General features: G+C 41.4%; 2 protein-coding genes across 3 annotated transcripts; both read right to left on the minus strand.

Annotated features, from left to right (window-relative positions):
• Positions 1 to 1077: 1077 nt before the first annotated feature.
• On the minus strand, positions 1078 to 8519 carry dcaf15 (DDB1 and CUL4 associated factor 15). Its single transcript, XM_084381533.1, has 13 exons — positions 8382 to 8519; positions 7600 to 7697; positions 7275 to 7413; positions 7033 to 7139; positions 6774 to 6919; positions 6525 to 6686; positions 4947 to 5558; positions 4764 to 4855; positions 4088 to 4210; positions 3811 to 3893; positions 3609 to 3713; positions 3375 to 3490; positions 1078 to 1933 (listed from the first exon to the last, which is right to left on the minus strand). Exons 1-13 carry the CDS (start codon positions 8475 to 8477, stop codon positions 1878 to 1880), a joined length of 1935 nt encoding a protein of 644 aa, XP_084237659.1. The 5' UTR covers positions 8478 to 8519; the 3' UTR covers positions 1078 to 1877.
• Positions 8520 to 8817: 298 nt separating this feature from the next.
• Positions 8818 to 17311, minus strand: LOC311249045 (far upstream element-binding protein 2-like). Of its 2 annotated transcripts, XM_084339734.1 has the most exons (19): positions 17215 to 17311; positions 16957 to 17125; positions 15502 to 15604; positions 15367 to 15420; positions 15245 to 15281; positions 15071 to 15129; positions 14895 to 14966; positions 14749 to 14806; positions 13815 to 13962; positions 13492 to 13590; positions 13214 to 13396; positions 12950 to 13052; positions 12472 to 12596; positions 12052 to 12342; positions 11828 to 11943; positions 11630 to 11718; positions 11320 to 11526; positions 10905 to 11104; positions 8818 to 9749 (listed from the first exon to the last, which is right to left on the minus strand). In XM_084339734.1, exons 2-19 carry the CDS (start codon positions 17044 to 17046, stop codon positions 9741 to 9743), a joined length of 2043 nt encoding a protein of 680 aa, XP_084195860.1. In that variant the 5' UTR covers positions 17047 to 17125; positions 17215 to 17311; the 3' UTR covers positions 8818 to 9740. The 2 variants fall into 2 exon arrangements, with proteins under 2 accessions (XP_084195860.1, XP_084195859.1); XM_084339733.1 differs by lacking the exon at positions 17215 to 17311 and having other exon boundaries at positions 16957 to 17203.
• Between the last annotated feature and the right edge of the window lie 1792 nt (positions 17312 to 19103).

Here is a 19103-nt window from a genome sequence, read left to right on the forward strand (position 1 = left end):
GAAGACCTTTGTACTTAAATCTGTGATCAACGTTTGTAGCTTTATTCTCACTGTTAACTAAACGGATGTGATTGCTCCCAACACTTGTGCCCGAATCTTTTTCTTCATGGGACCACCTCTGCTTTTTGTTTGTTCTTTGTTTCTCAGCACAACCACATCACAACCTCTTTGGCTTATTCCCCCTTAATCTGGTATTCCAGTTTTGTTCTTACGTAGGGTTGGGAAACTCACAAAAGAGATATAGGGAAGAAAAATGGATTCTATGTGACATAATGCAACACAATAACATTGTTTGCCTACGAAATGCACCCTTCTGTCAAACTTCAAATCTCCAGTTTAGCAATTAAGTATCTGTTAAAAATATGTGTAACACAGTTAAAACAACATTGTGTAGAATTTGGCATTCTGAGTGCAACGCCACTGTCATAAATACAAATCCCAGGTCTATAACAGCTTGTGTAGGTGCAAACTACAGACAAAACTCATTAGTCATAGTTATGTGTTGAAAACCTGTATGTTGAAGTAAACATGTATGTAAGGCTGTTTAAGGTTAAAAAGTTACGTAATGTTGCTTTAGCCTTAATGAGATGATCTGGTTTATTTTTTTCAAACTTTAGAAAGCTCCTCGAGAACCACACAATACATAATCTGTGTTTACCGGCTGAGTAGTATTCCTCGTGATTAATAAACTAAACTTAATATGGAAAATCTGTGCCCCTTTAAAGTGGGCAATGTTGCAGTCATAACCAGTTTGACCAAAGAAGCCTGGATCATTTGCATGTTTTATTTGAATACTTTTAGAGACGTGAAGAGAGAAATATCTAGCAATTCAAGAGAATAAAGCAAACTTACAGACTGTAATTCGGACCTGGAATTTAATTTACGCGAGGTGGTTCACGAGAATGCTGCAACGCTGTTAAGCTCCAGAAATGTATTGTGGACTGATAACTTCAACCAACTTTCTATCTGCATGGGGGTGATTACATAATAACATAATTTTTATCTTTGGGTGAATTTATCCTTTAACAAGTGGTTCAGTATCTATGTGTCCCGTTCTGAATAGAAAAGATGCACAGCAAATGTTTGAACATTTTTATTTTAATAAAATATCCCAATGGGACATTGTCTTTACTTCAATGCCTGCAAACATGGCGTGGTGAGCAAGTGATTCTGACAACCCTCTACCTCCATAACATAGGTTTAAAATAAGATGTTCAGAGTCAAGTGATGCAGTACTGATTTCAGTTTGTCTCATAAATACTGCAACCTTATCATCACATCAGTCATCACAGCTGGACTGAACTGGTCCAAGCCAGGTGAGGAAACAACTTGTTCAGAAGCAGCAGAACCTTTCAAATGTTACATACACATTAAACATGCTCACACTCATACATACACACACATATTCTCTGGTTGAAATCCTCTTGTGATCACCACACAGGTGCAGATATTGCATATGTACACACACACCCCTCCCCACACACACATACACACAAAACCAAAACAGTCACACTACATTAACAGTATGCTCTTATGTATAAAAACAAAAACGTAAAAACTAAGCCTTGATTCAGTCCAGCTCTTGGTTTTGGTGGTTGCAACAATACAGTACACAATTACAAAAAAGATGATACCTGTAAAATTAAACACAGACCACCTAAAAAACTTCATCTGTACAGTATTTCATCCAGAGCGTTGTTGGTTCCGTTTCAATTTGACACTTGTTTTATCTACATTTTACCAAAGCACAGTCACTCAACATGTGCAGTTTTGCTGAGATTAAGGTCGAGCTCCAAACTGAGGACGAGGCCATGTCGAATTGTATCTGTGTGTGCTTTTGTTTCTGTTGCTTTGACACTTGTGGCCCTCTTCTTTCTTCATAATACGATCCAGGTACATCGGTCAACATCTGCCAACACTTGCAGGGACGAGCCTACAGGTGAGAAGACAAGTGATGCTGGAATTAAAATTCACAATGGTCTGCACGAACACTCAAAAACAAGTTCTGTCACAACTTCCAATAGTGGCTGGGACCTTTGTCCTCAGACAAGGAAACATAAGGGCGTATCACAACAATGTCTGGGTTTCTTTTGGCCTGTTGCTAAGAATGTCACACAGCACTACCTCCTGAGAACAATAACTGGACAAGAGGCTTTTGCTCGTGACAGCAAAAGATGTAAACATTAATGGCACCCTTCTAAGCTGAGCTGTAATCTTAATTATCTTAGTTAGCTAGACTCTCTTCAATGAATAGATGCACCCTTCCTTCTGCCTAGTGATACAGATGACGGGTGTAGTTTGGTAGAAAGAAAATAGTTCTGAAGCTGCTCACAACAAGTTCTATGGATTATCTTGAGTAAATGGGTCATGATTTCTTGAAAGAGACATTGCTGTTGAGTTTTTCAAAATGAACTTTTTGGCGCTTTGAGAGCCACAAGTCCAGTGCAATCTGGCTCCATTATTTCCGTTATCTCGGGAAAACAGCAGTTGTTATTTCGAGATAATAACTCGAGATCTCGAGAAAACAAATGAAATTAACTCGTTATCACGGGAAAACGGAGGAAATAAAATGTATGAATGCATGGCCCTTTAGGGCTTCCGTACTAAAACAATCTAGATGGATAAATAAAGCTACAGTTAAGAGGAAACATATGTGTTTTTGGATTTTATGGTGACCTGTCCCTTTAAAGTAATATTTCAGGTCTTTTGATGTCGGGTTGTATGAGGTACTTATCCCTAGTCAGTGTGTTACCTGCAGTAGAAGACCATCAGCTCTCCCCCTGTGGGGCTTGTGTGTAGGAATATGGATGTTATATGGTCGAGGGAATGTAGTGCCGTCTGTGCAGCAATGTAAAGCATCAAAAATGTTCAAAATATAGCACTTATAGCACTTAACACTTAATCGGATACATATGTTTTTAGATGTGCCTTGTTTTAGGTGGCTAAAATACGTCTTGCTGTCAGTGCCCTTTAGCAGTACAATGCTCTGCTTCCCTGTCGGTGCTATGCAGAATTCTTCTTCTCTTGCATCAATGGATTTGCAAAATGCTTAAAAGATCAGCGATTAATGTTATTCGTCACACTTGTATACACTTTTTCCTGCTCTGACAAATCTAAATGTGATTAATCTTTATTGGTAAAACACTGGTACATAACATGAGAAAATGGGTGTAAGTAACAAACAAATAAATAACATCTACACACAGCATGGACTGCTGAGCAAAAGGTGCTAGTAACATAACTAATACTTGTAACACTTGCGGTATGTTTGTATTAAACTGTGTGCAGAAGTACATTCAATTATCATGTACACAAAACACTCCTCAGCTGCTACAGATCTGGAGTTGTATGTATCAAATGTGTATATAACTCACCTTTGTGTAAAGCTTCATTGGTCATACGATTAATATAGCGGGAGCTGCTTTCAGGAACCAACCACTTCATCACTGTGTTCACACAGGACTTCCTGTAAGAGCTCCACACGCTCCCACTGACGAGAGATCAAGATTGACACCTTTAACACAGCAGAACTAAACAGAGCAAAGCAAGAAAAAAGGGAGATCAACAGAAAGATGTGTGTGAGAGAGAGGGTGCCAGTAGTTGCTCACCTGGTTTGACCTTTAACCTCTGTAAGGTCACCGACACCCACGGTGCAACACACACCTGTGTTCAGGTCCCAGCTGACCTGCAGGTTGGAATGGTACGTGTTCGGCCTGAGAACAAAAAGAAAGAAAAGCAAACTTAGCTGTCACTGAGGAAAATGGCAGATAAAGGGCTGGAGAAGGCTTTGGGTTTATTTAGTACAAGTACCTGCAGTGCTCCTCATCTGAGTTGGAGAAGGCCAGTAACAGCAGACCAATGTTGATCATCACAGTGTTGGTTTCAGGACACACCTGACACATGTCAAACACACATTATCTCCAGATAAAATGCAAAATGTTTCAAATTACTTGTTTTTTCAGCTAAGATATACGAAAGCCAAAAATCAATTTACTGCAGCAACAAATTAAAGAATGGATTGATGTATATATTATATATATAGTGCAAGTATACAGTACTGTGTGTGTGTGTGTGTGTGTATACTGACCTCTAATATCACAACATCATAGTCGCTGAATGAGCAGAACTGTGGGGCCCATGCAGCATCGCTCCTAATCACCTCATTGATAAGATACTCAAAGTCTAGAGTCAACTGCTCCACGCACACACTCTGCAAGAGAACACACATATTAAAACTTGTTTCTTTTAAGTTAGAGGAGACCAGTAATGCTTTTTTGTTTTTTTCCTTTCCTGAAAACAAAAACAAAAAACAGTTCTTAAAGAGACAGGAACTAAAACAGATTGATCAGACAGAGAGCAAGCTAACGTTAGTTTACGAAGTCATTTCACACAAACTGATGACTGGCTTCCAGCACAACACAGAAATTCCTAAGAGCCCCTTTATCTAGAAATCTAATAAATATAAAACATTGAACAACTGAGATGGTGCTACAATCTGTAAAACCTGAATGAAGCGGTGTTTTTAGATAAATGCCTTCAGTTGATTATTGACTATTGATTCCAGTATCTCCAGGACAGGTGGGACAACTTCACGTATACACTGATCAGCCACGTGAATGTCAGGACCCAGGGTTTCCCAGAAGAATATTGCTTTGTAATGAGATGATCAGTGAATACTCTTCAACTGTCCCTGGTTGAAATGTTGTGGCTATATTCCAATGTTTCTAAATGTACAGCCACAGATACACTGGCACATCACACACCTGTCCGCTGTGTGGCCCGGTGACGAGCTGCAGGTTCCGTCCTTTAAGGTCAGTGACTGTGAAAGGAAGCTGAACTTTGTCATCTTCATATCCTGGAGAGACAGAAACAGAGAGGAAAAACACTGGTCAGCAGCTTAAGACATTTTAAATCACTTGTTCTCTGTGTCCTTCTCTTCCTCTCACCTCCTGTATTCTGCTCTGCTGCCCCTGGCTGTTGGAGGCAGTATTGTAGGCGTGAATAGTTGACGTATCCAGGCTCACTGGGGCCAGCCTCCTGGGATGAGGACGGAGTTGGAGGGGATGACGGTGATGAGGAAGTGGAGGCAGGAGACATCACTTGTTCAGTGCACTGTGGCAAACTGCGGCTCCCAGTCGATGTTGACGCGTGTGGTAAACTAGTCCGTCTCTCCTCCTCTCTCCTCTCTCTAGAATCCTCCTCCTCTCTCCCCCTCTCTGCATTTATCCCTTTGTCTCCTGGTACACGTGCTGCCTCTTTTTCACCACTATCAGCTTTTCTCTTTTCTGTCTGGCCTTCATTTTCTTTACCTCCTCCTCCTCCTCCCTGGGCCCGTCTGAAGAGATCAGCAGCGAACTCCCGGGCTCGCACGGCTGCTTGTGACTGGCTCGGAGATGAGGGAACTGGAGCAGGTCTGCTAGGTGGCAGCCGGCTTTCAGGAGATCCCTGAGGTAGCGAAGAAGCAGAGACCGAGGAGGTGGAGGAAAAAGCAGCTGAGGCTTGACTTGACAGAGCCGCTCTCTTTGTGTAAAGGATCTGTGATGTCTGACCCTGTTTACCTGCAAGAGACAGAGAGGGAAAGGAAAAATAACCTAAACAAGGCTTAACAATGTCAGCTTGAAAAATCCTGATAGGTGTGGATTAAAAATACTACGTATACTGTACTCCTGACTTGCTACTACTAAACTCACCACTTGTTCACTTTGTTTAAGATGGTATTTCACAATTAGTGTAGGTATAACACTAGTTGTGGGTAATATATCTGTGCCACAATTGATTGATTTGATTTACTCTAATCATATACTTATATATACATATATTTATCTATTGTGTTGCTGTGCTTGTGTTACTGCAACACTCAAATTTCCCCTCTTGGGTTCAATAAAGGATTATCTAATCTTAATGAGACTGAAAATGACTATCAGGAGTAACAACTGTTCGTTCACCTTTATCAGTGTGCATCTTGTACCATTTTTACACCTAAATTACTGTGTATATGCTGTTTTTTTCCCTTCTGGTCTCTCATTGTCAAGAACGCGCTGGAAAAAGGGAAAACAGGAAGTAGCAGAGGTACAGGTACTGTGTACCTCTTCAGACTACATCCAATAATATTCTGAATTAGACACATTTTCTTTTTGGAGCTGATGATGGAGGTTGCTAAGGAGTGCCACATATCGCTAGTTTCTTATCTCTGTTGAGAGCTGCACAAGCGCAGTACCGATCAGGCAGCTGGCAGGATTGGGTACCGACATGGAGGACAAGTGACAATGTGACAGTGGTCTTTTTCATATCTTTCACTTCAGTCTCTCTTTCAAACTGAAAGATGTTTGAGCACAGCTTGAACTAAGAACAGATGGAAAAGTATTTATCTGCCACAAAATGGCCCAATCTGACCTATTTTTCTCTCTACCCCCTATGTACTGGATCACATCTGACAAAGTCTAACAAATGATATGATTTTAGTGACATGAAACAGACATGTTTAAATCAATGTGCTTAGTCTACTATTGGCGTATATGTGTTACCTGGGCAGAGTGAGATGCCACAGGCCACCAGAGAGTAGCTAGTGTTTAACAGGATGACCTGGTCCTTCTTCAGCTGGAAAGCTGGCTGGAAAGTTGGGAAAGGGTACACCACCTGGTACCTGCTGTTCAGCACATAGCCATGCTCCAGACACTCACCACTTCCTGGGGAGAGAAAAGCATGAAGTCAGATGAGAGAGAGAGAGATGGAGGCGGTGAGAATAGTAACGTAATGTGTGTGTGTGTTTTTACCTGTGCGTATGGTTGTTGCTGAAGGAACTGGGCAGCAGTGTGAGCAAGGTTTAGGAGGAGGCATTGAGGCAATGGTGATGTAGATGTCTCTGTTGTTTTCATCACTCATCATTAAGTTCATCAGAACAGAGCTTGAGCTACGTGTGCTGGTAGAAAACAAAAATTACTTATCATTAACTAAAAACTACAATAACATAATACCAGCTTAAACTGAATCAGCTCCATATGACTGCTGATCGATGTGTTTATTATTCCTTACTTGAAGCCAAAGATGACAATTTTGGAGTGGTCATTTGGCCACTCACACACAGTGAGGTACAGGTCACTGTAGATTTCCTCTCCTGCAAACAGACGTACATGATGGACCTAAAGAGACAACACAGACATGAGACAAAGGAGTAAATGGAATGGGACACGGTATCGCGTATAATTAGTCCTCTGTTGGACCGTCTGTAAATCTGCGTGATTGTGTTTTAAGTGTGAACACTTCCTTTCCTTTACCTGTTTGAGTCTACTGTGTAGGTTGAACTCCCACCAATAGAGATGGTAGGTATAGAAAGAGAAATCATCATCCTCTCCACAGTCACTGGTGTAGGACAGAACGTAGCGGCCGCATTTGGTGAAGCCAAGAAAGATATGTCTGGAACCAAACAAACAGACAGTTCACTGTCATACATGTCTCAACTTGAACAACTAACACGTGGTGAATGCTCACATAATGGTCACTAGCTCACTCAGCTATGTTTGAGCTAAAGAAGGTGTACTGCAGTCCGCTGTATGAGACAAGATCCTTGATGGCAACAAACCATTAAGTAAACACACTGACCCTGCTCTCAGGAACTCCTCGCTGACAATGTTCTTTAATGGGACACACACTCGAGGTGGCAGCTTCGTGAACTGCCGCTGAGAAAACTGTCCTGATAGCTGCAGAACAGGCAAGAAAGTGGAATAAACAAATACACAGTGCAAACAGTTTATAAAAGATACAGGACTTGCAGTGTTAATGGAAATGCCCTTCCATTGGTGACTGCTCTGAATTCAGAACAAACCACAGTGAAAATCCAGCTTCATTCAATGTCCTGCACAGTAACAACACACTTGAGTATTTAAAAGGATGGAGCACACACACAGCTGATCAGTTGACTGTAAGGTTAAACGGTTTAATGATTAACGTAAAGTCTGAAGGTTGAGGTTGCAGCTATATGCTGGTGGTTCCTGCAAGTTGCTGATGAGGATTAACCTAAGCTAACGTCGATTGAGCTTTCAATATGAAGGTGTTTACCACTGGCTTTAATAGCTAGCATGCTAACACTGTTCATCTACGTCCGGATGCCTATGGGCCTATTAACAAACCACAACAAGACAGACAAATGCCGTGAAGCATTGCTAGAAAGCAGGGCACACTCAATGGTTACATACTTTATAGCATTAGCTAATTAGCCACCTGCTTGCCATTAGACCGTAGTTAGCTTCCGAGCAGTTTAGCAGCTAGCTTAACCTAGCCAGAGAGGCTACTGAAGACAGGGAAGCTTTCACTGAAGCAACCTTGCATTGTGTCTGAAACACCCTCTTCGTATTTTGTGTCATATTGTGTAGATGCGTGCCTACCTTCCCACGCATGAGAAGCTTCACGACATGGTCTTTGTGTTTTCTTTGAGCTTTCTGTTTGCTATCGTCCTTTTCGGATTTCGAGCTGGGCGCCATCTCCCACTCAACTGCGGTCCCTCGTTGCAGTCAGGACGGTCGCTGATTGGTCCACGGGCTGCACGAGACTGCCCTGACTCGCCGGTGGATGCATCCATCAAAACCAAAACAAAGGTACAACACGACAGAGGTGACACCCTGAAGAGAGCCACCACTAAAGTACCCAAGCAGGTTTGTTATAGTAAGTGCCCCTTCCAAAGGAAAAAGAAATAAAAGACGAGAGAAATAAAATGTGGAACAAGCCAAACACGTTTAATCTGACACAGCTGTTGCATTGAAGTCTTAAATGGGAAACAACCAACTCCCAAAACACACTGACCACACAAATAAAAAAAGAAACTGGTGATTTGAACCTTTTTATTTAAGTATTTAAAAACAAGCTGTAAAAAATAACATTAAAAAAAAAGAAGAAAAAAAATCAGCATACAGTAACGGATCCTATTGGAACAAAAAAAAAAAAAAAAAAAGTATCTCCAACAATACAGAAATTAAAAAGGGGGCAGTCAAGCACACAAACACATCCATGCACACACAACCAACCTACATACTGTAGGACAGTTACTGCCTTATTATAGCCAACTTGCACACAGTTTTCTGTTCAGTAGCATACACTGCATACAGACACACACACACACACACACCCCTCAAGGAAAATAATTACACTGAATAAAATTAAAACTAAGAAATCATGACAGCAGGAAGAAATGCACCTGCAATTTAAACACTGGGAATGTTTTTAAAAATGAAGTTTAAAAAGAAAAAAAAAAAAAAAGTACCAAGAACAAGAAAAGAAAAAGACCAACATTTCTGTATTTTCTTACAAACATAATTTCTGAGTATATTCAAAATACTGCTAGACTGCATTTTACCCTCAAGAAATTGATAGGTAAAAACTTCTTAAATGTCAGTCAGTGTTGAGATGCTGTTGTGCGAGCTTGTAAGCAAAGATGCTTCGTCATTTCACATTTTTAAAAAAAAAAGGATAAGATGTATACGAAGTTGTGGGAGACGTGAAACTGATTCAGGGACAAACTGAATCATAACCCATGTAGTTATATAGTGCTTTGTTCGATGCATGGACAAAATGTGTTCCCTTTTTTCGTTCTTCAATTTTGACTTTAAAAAACAAGAATGTTGGAATAGAAAATGTCTGGGTGGATGAGTAAACTGTGGCGTTGTCTTGTTTAAGCCAAAAATGAAATCTCGATAGAAAAAACAAGTCCAGAGAGCCATTGCAACCATCCAACAGATCGAGCCAATCGTTTACTGGGCCTGAAACGAGACAACATGTGAATTAATCAATCTGCTTAAGAAAGAATTGCAAAAAATCTCATTATGGTGTCCAAAGTACATAAATACAGATACTTTCATGCAGAATCGATAATTAACAACTATCAAGTGCAAAATAGTGCCGATAGTACATGAAAAGGTCACAATTTTGACTGCATTTTGTTTTTGCTGGTTCTTAAAGCTTTGTTCCTGTTTAACAATTTAGAGCTTTGATTGACATAAACCAATTAAGCTGCCTGGCTGCATGATTTTCGTGACTGCAATTTTTATTTGGCAACACCAGAGGTCACCAAGAATGACTTCATAGCAATTAGGATAAAAAACCATGACTGATTATAACAAACATCTAATCTGTATATTGATTGTCACAGGATCTCATTCTAAAAGCACAAAATGGTGCAGAAAACAGTGGGGAAAACAATCCAATAGTTTTGCCAGGTTCTAGTTTTTAGCTTACTAGACTTTGGCAGCTAGATGGTTAGTTTTGGACGCAGACCATTACTGACCAGGCACCGAACTTTGTACTTTAAAAAGGGTATGAGCACATTACAGACAGGCTCAAAATGTTTGTACCTGACAGTGCACCTGGGTGAGAGTGCAACTTTGTACAGAGAGATAGAGAGCGAGACATCACCACTGCTTTTCAAAACTCGGCACAGACAACCCTGCTGCAATATTTATAATGCAAAATGCGAAGCTGGCCTGTGCAACATGTCTGACCCGTGGAAACATCTGGTCAAACACAAAATGTATCTAAAAGCTGAAGAGTGTACTGCATTCGATAGCCTGAAAGCCACATTCCCTGCAGCAGCTGCAGCTAACATTAAACGTTAAATGCTGCATGGATGACAAAACTAAGTGAGGCATTGACAACTTTTTTCAGGTAAAGCTGATTAAATCAGTTGTTGGACTTAACTGGGCTTTTTTGACTGTCTTAGGTTTTCTTGATTGTTGGCTACAAACCTAGTGTGAAACCAACAGTACTTTAATTATGAACTAGAAATGGGGAAGTATTGCAGTATGAACGCACTGCAGTAGTTAAGACAATAACCCCACAAGGTTAGGTACCACTGGGCATCTTTGCCAGTTCAAATGTGAACGGTACCCAACCAGCCCTACTGGTCATGGATGTGCTACCTGTTGTCCCTGCTGTGGAGCAGCTGCCTGACCAGGCGCCTGCCCTCCCTGTCCATAGTAGGCAGCCTGCTGTCTGTAGTACTCAGCCCAGGCTGCGCTGTAGTCCTGCTGGCCTCCAGCAGCAGCTCCTCCTGCTGCTGCTGCTGCTGCGGCAGCTGGTGCTGCACTTGGAGCAGCTGCTGCCCCTCCAGCTGGCTGGGCTGGAAAAACAACACGCATAGTCATGTATTGGTTTCATTTCGAGGTGTGCTACTGACATCAGCATGACTGACTTATTTAATGGTACCAATTATAATACTAATAGTTCTAAATGTAATACATGCCATACTCGGTTAACTCCCCCAGACAGAAACTTGTAGATTAAAGCTCAGTTAACCCAAGTACATACAACTGTGTCTGAGTAGATCCCACTTACTCATGCCCATCTTCTTGTAGTACTCCTCCCAAGCTTTAGTGTAGTCTGGCTGGCCCCCAGGGGCCTGCGCTGCTTGGCTCTGGTCCCCTGGTGCTGCTGCTGCAGGGGCTCCAGGTGTCGGAGCTGCCATGGCACCCCCTGGCTGTTGGTTGTAATACTGTGCGTAGTAGGCCGCCCATGCTGCATTTGGGTCTGCTGCTGCCTTACCTAAAGGGGAGGATTAAGGATTTTTTTATTTAAAAGAACAGTTGAGGTAAGAACAGGTTCTGAATGATTTTAATTTAGTGCACAATATAAAAAGGGTACTTACTGGGGTCATGTGGGCCTGGAGCTTGCCACTGCTGATAGTTATTTCCCCAACCCTGAGGACAGAACTGGGGGCCACCAGGCGAAGCGCCACTGCAGAGAAGGACAGAAGCATTTAAACACAAAATGCTTATTTAAAATCACTCTCCCCTGAAAGAAAACTCAAAATTCCTGCATACAAGTGTTTGTTAGCTGTACTTACTGAGGAGCACCACCAGGTGGCCCTGCATTATAAGGGTTGGGATTATAGGGACCCATTGGACCACCTGGGCCTCCTGGACCTGGTCCACCACCACCACCAACTGGACACAATGGAGCCTGGAGGAAAAACAAACAAACGGCAAAACGAAACCATTCAAATTACGACTCAATTACAATGTTTAGAAGGTGTATTACTTCTCTGCTCTGAGAGTCACTTAAACGCACCTCAATCTTCTCCTCAATAAGCTGCTTTGCATGGTCAATCTGTTGCGGAGACCCTCGGATGATGAACAGTTTGAAGTTTGGGTCACCGTTCGGTGGAGGCTGGCGAGATATCTCCACAAATGCACCGGTCTGTTGGTTGATGGACTTGACATTCTCTCCTCCTCTGCCAATGACAAGCCCACATTTGTGTGCAGGAATGGAGAAGGTCATCTCTCCTCCTGGAGGACCCCAGTTTCCCTGGCCTCTACCCCGTCCTCGCCCACCAGGTGGCATACCTGCACCAGGGGGACCCTGTGGGGGGGAAAACACGCCTCACATTAGGTTTAACGGTTCAACAGCAAAGCCCTGTTTCCTTGTTCCATCATAAACAGAAATCAAGATAATCATGTCAAAAGGCCCGCCTCTGCACCCTCTACCTACCCCTTGACCACCCTCCTCTCGGGCACGGATGCTCTGTAGCAGATCAGTGATGATTGAAGCAGCATGCTGACACTGGTCAGGTGGACCCATAATATGGGCTATTTTGTCAGGACCTGTACCATCATCTGTGAGGGAAGACAAAGGGATAGGCAGGATTATTGACAGGTACTGAAGACAAATAAACTGGAAGAAGAGAATTTCCATCCTAAAAATTTTATATATATATATATATATATATATATATATATATATATATATATATATACATACATACATACACACACACGGTCAATATTGTAGTAGCTATAATTTCAACTAGCTGCAGCTGTAAGAGACGTTGTAATGATGAGCTAAGAGAAGCGCAGGAGGTGAAATACAAGAAAATAAAACTGATACAAGTGACCTTTTTCTTGCCAACAAAATGGTTAAAAGAAAAAGGATACAGTATAATCTTCCAGAAAATATTTGGAGCACTCACCTGGTTTAAACTGTATCTTCACTCCAGCATCACTCTGGATCTTCTTGATCATCTCCCCATTTCGACCAATAACAACTCCCACAGAGTGACGGGGCACAGCTATCTGCAGAATTACAAAAAACAATTTGTGATAACTGCTGAAAGTGGTTGAGCCTCGCCATTGATTAAAATAAGAGAAAACTATTATTCTGTAAAGAAAAGTGCACTATGTTACGCAGATTGTCCCAACTTTGCCTTTTGTTTTGAAACAAACAAATTACTTACATCGATGCCACCGCCGCCACCCCCGTTGCCGCCGCCGCCGCCGCCACCACCACCACCTCCTCCTCCTCCTCCTCCTCCACCTCCTCCTCCTCCTCCACCCATCCTCGATCCATATTCATTACGGTCTCCAAAACCTGCATGATCCCGGTCTCGTAGAATCTCATTAACCATGTCCTTTGCTTGCTAAAAAAAAAAAAAGCAGCACAAGGAAGATGATTTAAAGAGTATGGGCATAAATTATCCACCACTTAACCAACATCATTTCCTTAAAACAGTACCTGCACTTTGTAGGGGTCTCCAATGATGCGCAGGGGTTTATCGATGTTGGGACCCTGGGATCCATCTTGAATAAGAATCATTTTAACTCCAGCCCGCTCCTAAGATTTCACAGACACAGAGAGTCATTTTACTTGATTACACAACACATGTGGCAAATTCACCCACTTCCAACAGGAGCAGTTTACACTGTTCACTGGTTGCACTTTTCTATTAAATTATATTCATAATCAACAGAACTTTTCTTCTAATAATCATTTTATCTCTAACATTTGTAAGGTGTAATCAAATGATCAGTTACATTAAGTTGGTCTGTGATTCTCACCTGTAGCTGTTTAATGGTCTCTCCTCCTTTGCCTATAATAAGGCCGGCCTTGCCTGCAGGGATGATCATCTCCTGCATGGAACCTGACTGTCCATTGGATGACTCATGACCCCTTGACACTATGTCATCAATAAGTGCCTTGGCTCTCCTGGAAGCAAATTCAAATAAAAAAAGGGGGCATACAAGACATTTAGTTAATGGGTCACACTATTCTGTCTTATTACAGGCAGTGCAAGAAGCTCCAGCTGCACCTACAGTGTGCCACAGTCTCCAGCTGCATTTCTAAACAGGCAATGCTTTGATTGCATCTTTCTGTGCACTTAAGTCAGGCCCTATTGTATATATGCCCTAAAGCTGCAAGTACAGCTCTTGATATCCATTGACCTTAATCCTACAAATACCACCATTCTTAGAAGTTAAAAAAAGGGAAAACTGATAGTTTTTTTTAGTCTGTGCATGTCATGCTTAGATACTTTTGCGCCTGAGGTGTGCCTTGCATGCTGTTAACCGCCTTTCAATGACTCAATCACAGCTAGTTATGAGCTAGAAATGATTAAGACTAGATTAAGTGCCATAGCAGAGCATATTTTGCAATGCAGCAGAGGACAAGAGTACAAGGCCTGAGAGGAAGTGCTGCCGTAGAGACGAAACTCTTAAAAAAGAAAATCATCCCAATAGTGAAAACTGTTGTCATTGCACAAGTAAACAGGAAATTTGTGCAAGATCTTATCCGAGTTCTGAAGCTTAAACTAAGTTTTAACACACTGTGTGTTGTCTGATTAGCCTAGCCATCAATCTCTGGAGAAGTTCTTCAGCTTTGAGCAGACATGTACAGAGATTCATGAAGGAAAACCAAATTTAGTCTTTGAGATTTAAGGAATAGTTGCATTGGAAAATGAGAAATATATTGTTTTAAATGTGAACACCAACTTACTCTACGGCGTCTGGTGAGCCAGTCAGAGAAACACTTCTTTCTGAAAGACCGGCACTGTCTGTGAATGAATATGAAAATATGTAGCAACAGGAAAATCCTTTACAATTTGTTTTATTTGGCAAATGTAGAGTTAGAACATAGCTCACCGTGCGCGATCTGGACCTTGCAGCCAGAATCCTGCTGTATTTTGTTAATCTGTTCACCTCCTCGGCCGATGACTTTAGGGACAAAAGCCAAGACATTTAGATGTTAGCTTGAACAGAGTAACGCGGCAACGAGCCATTGTGTCTGTGGTTTAAGATATGTATGGGCATGTACTCACTCAGACCGACCATGCCATCAGGCACCCTGCACTCTTCTGTAATTGTGGAGGGCCTAACACTGCAGACAGGTAAAAAACAAAAACAAAAAAAAACAAACATGATATAAAATATACAACATAACCACAAACACCTTAAGTGTTCATGCAAAAGACACACTAAAAGTCACTCTGTACCTTTGTTGAGACAGGGCAGCCAGCTGAGCTCCAATAGCTGCAAGAGAAGGAAAAATGGTCAGTGGTTGGAAACTGAGTCAAGTGTGTCTTTGTAATAGGCTCAATTTATGTATTTAACGTACACAATGCAGAATCTATTTCGCTCTGTGATGCTACCTTCTTAGCATCAGGTTCATCTGAAAGCAAAAGAAAGAGTGAAGCTTACAATGTGGACAAACAAAAAGCAGACAAAGTGGCTGTTTGTGCTAATTTTTAACCTGCTTCTTCCAGGGATCTTTTCTGTGCTGCGTATGGATAGTTCTCAGCACCTCCGTTGTTGCTCACTGCAGGAACTCCGTCTCCACCGATTTTAGCTGCAATCTACAAAGACAAAGACATACACCGGATGAAGGGACTGCAATACATCCTGAAATAGTAATGATGATCTTTCAAGTTTAAGTAAGAGTATTTCAACATCACTATCAAAAGTAAGTGACCTTTTAAGCATATGTTATTGTATGATTGAGATTTAGTTTAAAGAAAGATCATCTCATTTAAAGTGGCACATGAAGACCAATCTACTCATGAGTAGTACAACACTGATGACCTCATCTGGAGGTTCTCTGGGCCCGGAGACGACAAATATGGAAGAGAAAGCCTTTGTTCAGGGTGACGAAAGACATGTACATCTACCAGGCAGAGCTTGGCCCAAACTATCAAAGTCAGGATATCTGTGCCTCATTTCTCATTAATAAATCTGTCACACAAGTGACAGAAACTTTATGGAAGCACAATATTAAATTGCTAGAGTACTCCTTTAATTACAACCAACAGTGCATTCACAGCACCTTGTGTAAAGCTTAAAGAAAGTTAATCAGCAACAATTTTGTTAAATCAATTCATCCTTTTTCTTGAGCATCTAATTTAAAAAGCAAAAATGCCACAAAAATCTCTATTTTCAGTTTTTAAAATGTTAAATAATAATAATAATAACATAATTGTATATTATATATTAATATATAGATTATATAATATATTTAGATTTGGGGCTTGTTCCTCTGACAGATAATTTTGTAACCTTGAGCTCTTGGACAACTGTGCTTGCTGTTGACCAGTTTACTGACTAAATAAGTTTAAAAACAGTAGTTATACATTAACGAGCATCATACCTCAAACAGCTAGCTAACGAATAAGTTACTAAAATTATAGTCCCTACATAACACTCAAGCGTCCTTTTGTCCATTAAATGCTACTTATCAATATCACAAAATGTGCTAGTTGACCTTACTTCATGACAATCATGTCAGGTCAATGTGGGTTAATTGATCAATTTATTTCTAAAATGTAGTTTGATACATTGAGGAGGATGAAACTTAATGATCAGCTCGCCGTTAACTGTAGTAACGAAACTAGCCCGTTAGCTGAAGCAGCTAGTCCATTTAACTTAACAGCTAACAGCTAACCAAAGGCTCCCGTTGGCGACGAGCGCTCTTTATTAAATGAAAGAGTGACCTACATTTTTGCAGCTGCTGCTCAAATCCAGCCCACAAACATGTATTTGACCGCTCAACCTGGCAAGCGTTAGACAAATGAATGGCACCGCTATTAGCTCGCTCGCTCGCTAGCTAGCCTGTTAACTCAAGCTAACGTCACGGGTGCTTAAGCTAGCTGCGGTTTCCCACCAGCTAACTAGCTCGCCGGCTGTCTACTCCTAGGCTGAGTTCATCACTCACCTGTCTGGCTCGTTGTACAGCATCAGCAAAAGCGTCTTTTCTCATCCCAGCGCCGACTCCATTAGTCGACAGACCGTCGTAATCAGACATGCTGCTCACAAGGGGCAAACAGACACAGGGGAGAAGCTGAATAGCTTTGGCCGGACCGAGCTGCGCAGAAGCGGGAAGGCTAAACAGGAGCGTACCGGAGACACCAATGTGAGAGGAGTGCGCACCACGCCGGCAAACTTCCCTGCTTAAAGTAACCAATCAACGAACCTTTAACACCCGGGACTTCTTCTTCTCCTTCTTCCTTATGGCTTTGTTTGTTGACCCTCAATGTTATAAAGCAAAAATACCGCCACCTACTGGGCTGAAGTGGCTCAGGCACCGGTGAGGACAGGCCTGTACTTACTAGTTAGTGAGTTCTTCATTTCCTGTTTGCATAAAAACATGATTTCTAGAAACTATATTACAGTGGCATCATATTTGTTTTACCATCTCAACACAGCCAATACGTGTTTGACGCCTTATCTGAGTCACTGCATTTTATATACATCATATTAAATAATATGAGGTCAACATTACCAGCTTCAAAGTCACTTTTGACACTTGACTATTGAAATTATTTGGAAACTATGGATTGTAAAATAAAGCTTTACCAAACAAGAATTACCACCTCGCCGTTGTGTGACTGAGCGCACCAGTCAAGTTGCAGTTTAGTCCCACGTCTGTCCACACTTGTTTAATATAGTGAAGACTCTGGGTGGTGTTGTTTTTTTTTGTGAAACAGAAGATCACTACAGATTAAAGAATGTGACATGCTTGATATTAGTGGATTATTTCCAGTGAGAAACATGCTGTCTTTAATTAGGGACTATTTTTACAGAAGAATACAGGAGACTGATAGGGAGCTTCATCAAAGGTTGCAACCACAATAACCTGAAGCTCAATATCGGCAAAAACCACTGAGCTTGTGGTGACTACTGCTGTATGTCTATTGGACCAAATGTGAGACATGTTCACTATTTCCCCTTCTTTTCCTGGCAGTGAATAACAGCCAGAAAAGTTGTTTTTGCAGAAAATTATGATGTCAGTTGCTGCCTTCATGTGCTATGGTACAGATGGTATTTTCCACTTGTGATCTGGTATTTACCAGTGCGTTGTGTTCATGTGCTTTTGTTGTTGTACAGAGAAAATAAAGATGGTGGACACACAGAGTCAGGCTTGTTAGCATTGCTCTGGGGAGGTAAAACCAAACCATATCGGTATTTTAAAAACTGACACCGAGTGTTAACGCATCATATTACAATTGTCAATGGAGCAACACTTTATAGGCTACAAAAACTATCCACTAACAGTAGCAAAACACGTTTAGTAGTGTACATTGCTTACCATTCACGAATCTTCCGTTGCTCGCCACCATGTTGAAAAGGTGAAAGGTTATCTCATCTCGGCAACTCGGGCATCAAAAAATTCTACGAGTTGCCCAGTGGAAAATACCACATGAGAGGGTGTTCATGTGCACTTTTCACGTCGTCTTTTGGTATTTACCATAAATACCATAGCACATGAAGAAACCAAGTGTGAAGTTGGCCTTTGACGTTTTGAATATAAAATGTCATCATTTAATAATTTTATGCTCGTAGACTTCTGCATGAAATTGTCATAATTAGTGTATGATTTCTTTTAATTATGGCCAACATTTTGTGAGGTAGTGGTGACCTTTGACCTTGACTACTCAAATCTTATTCAGTTCATCCAAGTCCAAGTTGAAGTTTGAGCCAAATTTGAAAAAATGTCCTTGAGGAAATCCAAAGATGTCGCGTTCACAAGAAAGGAACGGACAGACGGACTGACAACCTGCCAACATAAAGCCTCTACCTGCAGTTCTCGCCAGCATAAAGACATAAAAAATCTTGCAGTAACATTTGTTGGGACACCATGAAGTCAAACTGCACACGAGTTGTCTCATTTGCCATTATAGTTGGATTTGCTCACATAATTAAATACTGCACAGCCACAGCTCCTCAGTCGACCTGAGAGTTATTAGCAGCAGAGTGACAGCAGCTGAAGATTATGACGTTCTCAGTTTCAGTTACATTGCAACTGAAAGCAACAGGGTGGAGAAAGTGGCATTCAACAAATACTTTCAAGTTTGAATGCAC

Source organism: Pagrus pagrus, assembly GCF_965226575.1.
Source record: "Pagrus pagrus genome assembly, chromosome: 2".
Lineage (NCBI taxonomy): Eukaryota > Metazoa > Chordata > Actinopteri > Spariformes > Sparidae > Pagrus > Pagrus pagrus.

Bases quoted from the DNA above. Each gene is read 5' to 3' on its own strand.
- dcaf15 (XM_084381533.1), bottom strand. From the start codon at position 8,477: ATGGCGCCCAGCTCGAAATCCGAAAAGGACGATAGCAAACAGAAAGCT. The intron at 3,714-3,810 runs GTACTTGTACTA...TTTTGTTCTCAG, and splicing joins TCAGATGAGGAGCACTGCAG to GCCGAACACGTACCATTCCA. The intron at 3,491-3,608 runs GTGAGCAACTAC...ATCTCTCGTCAG, and splicing joins GAGGTTAAAGGTCAAACCAG to TGGGAGCGTGTGGAGCTCTT.
- LOC311249045 (XM_084339734.1), bottom strand. From the start codon at position 17,046: ATGTCTGATTACGACGGTCTGTCGACTAATGGAGTCGGCGCTGGGATG. The intron at 14,807-14,894 runs GTGAGCTATGTT...ATTCATTCACAG, and splicing joins CAAGGTCCAGATCGCGCACG to ACAGTGCCGGTCTTTCAGAA. The intron at 13,963-14,748 runs GTAAGTTGGTGT...ATTTGCTTCCAG, and splicing joins GGCTCACCAGACGCCGTAGA to GAGAGCCAAGGCACTTATTG.